We start from the raw sequence: 6,471 nt of genomic DNA, 5'->3' as shown, positions 1-6,471 counted from the left end.
ACCCAGATACGGTAGACCAGTCAGGGTAGCATGAAAGCGTAACCCCAGCCCGGACGTCCAGGAAATTTTTGCAGTGATGTGCCGGGGGCCTGATGAACACGAAGGCTCTCGCATAAGCCTGTGTTATGTCCCCATGATCCAGGAAGTATGAAGCCGAAACCCGGCTTTACTTACTTTCTGGACATATCTCGACGAGTGTAATAAACACTGCAAGTCAAGCACCCGGTTTCTGAACCCAGCAGCGGGGGTGCCCCTTTTTTTAATTGAGGAAAGATTTTACCTAGAAAAAGGGACAGAAACACACAGGTCCCGGGAAACACTGCAAAGAAACTTACAATTACAAATGAAGGAGAAAAATTCATTACACTGGGATCAATGGATTCGTGAGGGGAAAAAAACGGCCTCTACCATTCCTTCTCAATCTTTATATGGAAAAACAGGAAGAAAGGAAGGTTCACCTGAGCTGGAGGGTTATGGCCAGAAAGATAACGTTCCTCGAGACGACCTCGTGACGCTACTTCCTTAGTCCGCTTCCACGGCAAGTCAACGTGTCATCTGGTGTCAAATAGCGATGACACGGATGCACACACCTTCTAAATGCTCTGCTAGTGCTCGCCATAATAAATAGAGATAGCTCTTACTTTTTCCTTGGAAATGCACGCTTCAAACAGAACAGTCAATGAAGACGAAGAAGAGAATGATTTGTAGCTCCCAGCGCCTATTTATACTATAGTCGAACCAGTAGTGACGTCAAGGCTGTCGCCGGCCAACGAGTTGGTGTTTTTTCAATGTATGCTTCAGACAGGGGTCACGATGAGGCGTTCCCCATAGCGACCCCTAGAGGACGCAGTTCGAAGTTCCCATTAAAGGGAACTGTGACTTGCTTAATAATGTGGAACAACCTCTTTAAGTAGGGTTTCCATTTACCTAAGAAGACCTGGCAAACTATTGAACAAACCTGTCTGAGATTGACACCAGTTATCTAAAAAGATGTGAAACACAAACACAAATCTGACTCTTTATTGTACCGAAATCCTATTGATATGTCACTTGCATAATAATTTGGAACAGTGTATATATATATATAACATACTATATATTATGCACAGTGGTTCCAAGTATTTAGACACTCAAACATGTATTAATATCAACTTTAAAAGACAAAATAGCAAATCAAACAGCATTTACTTAATAGGAACAGTTCAACCCAAAACTGAAAATGTACTGAAAACTTATTCAGGCCATACAAGATGTAGATGAGTTTGTAGTGGCACTTTAGTATAGGGACCAATTCTCACTATTAATTAGTTGCTTATTAGCATGCATTTATTTTGTATTTTATTAGTACTTATAAAGCACATATTCTGCATGACCATATTCTACCTCCCTAATCCAACCCAATACCTAAATTTAACTACCTTACTAACCATTAATAGGCAGCAAATTAGGAGTTTGAGGCAAAAGTCGTAGGTAATGGTTTGTTAATAGCAAGAATTGAACCTTAAAATAAAGTGACTGAGATTGTTTCTTCTTCGGAGCAGATTTGGAGAATTGTGCAAGCACCATTTACAAGTGAAAAGTCCAAAACCATTCTATAAAATGTCGGTGGATTTTGATGTGAGAGGACAACAGAGGATGAAAACTTGCACTGAAGAAGCACTATTATGGCCAGAAGTGATGGTTTTAGGTTAAAATGTTTTCATGATAGATTTGATTCTTACAAACATGCAGCTTTTCACTTCACAAGACGTTAATTAATGGACTAGAAGAAAAAATCTTCTTGAGCACAAAATCAGCATATATTACAATGATTTCTGAAGGATCATGTGACATTTTTAAATATATTAAAATAGAAGTAGTTGTTTTAGTGTTATTTCTATTTACTGTGTTTCTGATTAAATAAATGCAGCCTTGCTTTCAACAATTTTCACAATTTAAGCCCTTCATTGTTTATTGTACATTTTCATTTTTTGTAGAACTTAATTATCAAATATGTCAAAATGTTTATCATAAATATTACATTAATATTATAATTTTATAAAAATATTTACTAAATATTTTCAAGGTCCAATTTAAAAAAAAAGCTGCATTTCAGAGTCTTTATTTGGAATGTGGATACATGATTAATGCGAAACAGGATTTTTAGACCAACGATGTTTAACGGTGAACAGGGGCTTTCCAGCACGATTAGAAAGAAACAGAAACCAAGCAACCGACAGTTTTGTCATGGCTGGTTAGGCCAGAAACTAGCAGCTCCGATAAAAAAAGTCTTACAGCTTTGTAATGGAACTAAAAGTCAAAGCTATTGTGTTAAGTTGATATAAAAATGGTAAGTGCAATTGCATGGAAATGTAAATAAATAAACATCAGCAGATTGCTCATAGCGTACCTTCAGGAACAATGCTAGGTAGGCTTGAGCCAGGTCGAAATCTCTTTTGGACTGAAGAATGCTGCTGATCATCTTGAGGAAGCTCTGCATAACTCTGACCTCTCCGCCCATATCTGGTGACAGGGCCCGAAGTTCTATTTCAATGGCAGAGGGGCCCAACTCTCTCAACAGCTTCACTGGCTCCTCATCTGTCATGATGATTAACACAGTGATCATTCACATCACAGCTCTTACAAATTCAACAGTACAGCATCAAGTATAAAGGGCTTACATGAGCTGTTGTCTAAGGCGTTTTCAAGCTGAAGGTAGAAGGTAGACTTCTGTACCAGCACTCCGAAGTTGACAACTTTAGACTAAAAAAAAAAAGAGGCTAACTTAAAATTTCATATATATATACATACACTATAGAAACATACATAATTTTTATATGTTCAATAACAAGTAAAAACAGCAAAATATTTACATTTTAAAATAACTTTTCTATTGTAATATATTTTAAAATGTAATTTATATCTGTGATGGCTAAGTTGACATTTCTGCAGCCATTACTCCAGTATTTAGTGTCACACAATCTCTTAGAAATCATTCTAATATCCTGATTTAGGGCTCAAGAAACATTTCTTATAATTATGAATACTGAGCGTTTATTTTAAATGTAAACATTTTTGTAAAAATGAAAAAGTATTTTGATTAATTTAATTAGTCCTCGCTGAATATATTTATTTATTTTTATTTTTTTATGGTGGGTTAGGTAAAAATATTAACCAAATGTTTTCATATTTTCCAGTCAATATTTCAGGCAAACTTAATAAATATACTTAATTTAATATATACAATAATCTTAAAACTGACAAATAAATTCCCAACAACAGAGTCACTATCAAGGGTGTTTACCTGGTCCTCTGAGGGTGTGGTGGGTAGAGCAAACTGGGGCACCAGCCCTGGAATGGTGGGAATGAAGAAGGGTGCAGCTTTTGGTAATTTTGGGGGCTCTTTGGGTTTGTTCTTTTTCTGTAGGTGAAGATTTTTCAGTTTTACAGGGTTTGTAATGTCCTTCAAATACATCATAGTTAAGCACAGAGCACTTTTTCCCCCCTTTTTACATGCACATACCTTGATGATGTCCAGATGCAGCAGGTTCTTCCAGCGTGAGTCAGGAAGCAGAGAGAGTGTGACCAGATGTTCATCCAGCTGTGCTGGTGAAATGTACTCAAGCATCTCAGAGCTGTCAGCATCTAAAACTTCCTCCTCTTCTGTATCTGTTCACAAGCACACAATCAATGGGACTTAGTCTCAAGTGAAATGATTTTCAAATAATTATCAATATGATAATGTGGTCACACCTTTGCTTGGGCAGGTGCCTGGCAGCATGATCACAGTCGGCTCATAGTCTGCAGGTAGAGGGCGCAATGACACCATACTGCACAGTGTGTTATTGGACCTAGAAAAGAACCAAACCGACAGCGAGGCTGAATATACAATATTTCATAAAGCAACTTCTCTGAATCATGATACTAAAAACCGAGGGCCATGACAGGCTATGCTTGGAACAGCATATTACTTAAATGCAATGATGATTGCGTACAAAAAAGCACAAAAAAAAGTTCTTCAGAAGTCTGATGAATCATATTTGACACATTTTAACATGATTATCCATACATATCTTTTCAGAAAAATCTGTGCTCAAGTGTTCATCTTGACATTTAACTAACAATAAAAAGTTATTATGTTTACTTCATAAAAATTAATAAAGATATCACAGAAAAAAGACATAAACCACAACCTGAAGAGGATATTTTTAGAATTAAACATATCAATCGGACAACAGAAGGCATGTAGTACACTGTGTACAACTGTTTTTTTTTTTTGCAAAGCTAAATCGATTGATCATTTGATAATTTAGAGGCTTTAGAAATGTGCCTATCAAATATGATACAGTAGGCTTTATATAGGGTTAACTTCTACAATATAAAGTATGTATAACGCACATAGCGTGCATTAAATACCTACTTGGCAAAGAGCAATGACAAAGAACACAGAGCTGGGGTAATGTATCCCACAATGCACTGCACTCAACCTTGCATTTCAAGGGTGTGTCATATACACACACACACACACACACACACACACAGACAGTTAGGTCTATATATATTTGGAATCAGGAACAATTTTTATTATTTTAGCTGCTGACCAAAACATATTCAAGTTACAGTTACATAATAAAAGGGGTTAAAGTGCACACTCTGAGCTTTAATTTGAGGGTATTCTCATCAAAGTTGGAGGAAAGTTTAAGGAATTACAGCTTTTTAATATGTACCTGCCCCCTTTTTCAAGGGACCATGAGTAATTGGACTATTGATTTAAAAGCTGTTTCATGGACAGCTGTGGGCTATTCCTTCATTATTTCTACATCAATTAAGCAGGTAAAAGTTCTGGAGTTGATTCTAAGTGTGCCGTTTGCATTTGGAAGCTGTTGTTCTGAACCCACATCATGCAGTCAAAGGAGCTATCCATGCAAGTGAAACAGACAACTGTTAGGCTTCAAAAACAAAACAAATCAATCAGATAGATAGCAGGAACATTAGGAGTGGCCAAATTAACAGTTTGGTACATTCTGAGAAAAAAAGAATGCACTGGTGAGCTCAGCAACATAAAAAGGCCTGGATGTCTAAGGAGGACAACAGTGGTGGATGATCGGAGGATCCTCTCCAAAAAAAAAAAAAAAAAAAAACCTTCACAACATCCAGCCAAGAGAAGAACACTCTCCAGGGGGTAAGCGTGTCACGGTCAAAGTCTACAATCAAGAGAAAACTTCACCAGAGCAAATACAGAGGCTTCACCACAAGGTGCAAACAAGGCCTGATAAGACTTTGCCAAAAACATCAAAAAAAAAAAAAAAAGCCAGACCACTTCTGGAAAAGCATTCTTTGGACAGCTGAAATTAAGAACAACCTGTACCAGAATGACAGGAAGAATAAGTATGGAGAAGGCTTGGAACAGCTCATGATCCAAAGCATACAACATCATCTGTGAAACATGGAGGAGCAGTGAGACGACATGAGCATGCATGGCTTCCAGTGGCACTGGGTTACTGGTGTTTATTGAGATGACATGACAGAAGACAGATGCATGTATTGGAAAATGTCAATGTATTTGCCAATGTATTTTTCGATGAGTTCGCTATGTTAGCAATAATAACGTTACCTGCTTGACGGATGGTAATGTCTACAACGGACACAAGCGCTGTTGCGGCGCGACCACAACAGCTTGAAGTTGTCTATTTGGCACGGTCTCCCTGCTGCACTAATAGTAGTAATGCTGTGTATACTTGTCCTTACAAGTACAATTTTAGTAGTGATCGACCGATATTGATATTTTATAACCGATACCCGATACCAATTATTTGCGTGTTTATGTGCCCGATAACCGATATGCAGAACCGATATTTATTTACTGTTATAAAGTAAATAAATGACTGAGTGAAGTAAGTCCATACTTCACTTTGGTTTTTCCTCCTTTCAGTCATCTTAAAATAAATAAATAAAAAAAGAGTTGAAAATTACCAGTCTTTCATGTTAAATTTAATCTTCATATTACAATAAAAAAAACATTTTATTTAAAGCATAAGCAGTAACACTAATATGAACAATAAGCAAAATAAATGTAGAAGGTCTAATGTTTTCAAATGGAGAAAATAAATAAATAAAAAAAGAGTTGAAAATTACCAGTCTTTCATGTTAAATTTAATCTTCATATTACAATAAAAAAAACATTTTATTTAAAGCATAAGCAGTAACACTAATATGAACAATAAGCAAAATAAATGTAGAAGGTCTAATGTTTTCAAATGGAGAAAATAAATAAATAAAAAAAGAGTTGAAAATTACCAGTCTTTCATGTTAAATTTAATCTTCATATTACAATAAAAAAAACATTTTATTTAAAGCATAAGCAGTAACACTAATATTAACAATAAGCAAAATAAATGTAGAATGTCTAATGTTTTCAAATGGAGAAAATAAATAAATAAAAGGAGTCATATCAACTTCATTTTAAACTACAGTTTTAGTAGGTTTATAAGC

The 6,471-nt window shown here is 35.9% G+C and overlaps 1 protein-coding gene across 1 annotated transcript in view; it reads right to left on the bottom strand.

Annotated features, from left to right (window-relative positions):
* Nucleotides 1–6,471, bottom strand: part of wdr36 (WD repeat domain 36) — a 47,579-nt gene that overhangs the window by 2,377 nt on the left and 38,731 nt on the right. Inside the window, exons 16-20 of the mRNA XM_016292526.1 lie at nucleotides 3,733–3,830; nucleotides 3,503–3,648; nucleotides 3,284–3,400; nucleotides 2,661–2,742; nucleotides 2,390–2,577 (exon numbers count right to left, since the gene is read on the bottom strand). Coding sequence (XP_016148012.1) covers nucleotides 2,390–2,577; nucleotides 2,661–2,742; nucleotides 3,284–3,400; nucleotides 3,503–3,648; nucleotides 3,733–3,830 — 631 coding nt within the window. The remainder of the gene's footprint in view (nucleotides 1–2,389; nucleotides 2,578–2,660; nucleotides 2,743–3,283; nucleotides 3,401–3,502; nucleotides 3,649–3,732; nucleotides 3,831–6,471) is intronic.

This window comes from Sinocyclocheilus grahami, unplaced genomic scaffold (genome assembly GCF_001515645.1).
Source record: "Sinocyclocheilus grahami isolate Dianchi unplaced genomic scaffold, SAMN03320097.WGS_v1.1 scaffold287.1, whole genome shotgun sequence".
Lineage (NCBI taxonomy): Eukaryota > Metazoa > Chordata > Actinopteri > Cypriniformes > Cyprinidae > Sinocyclocheilus > Sinocyclocheilus grahami.
The sequence above is the reverse complement of the archived record's forward strand: the minus strand, read 5'-3'. Positions and strand labels throughout refer to the sequence as shown.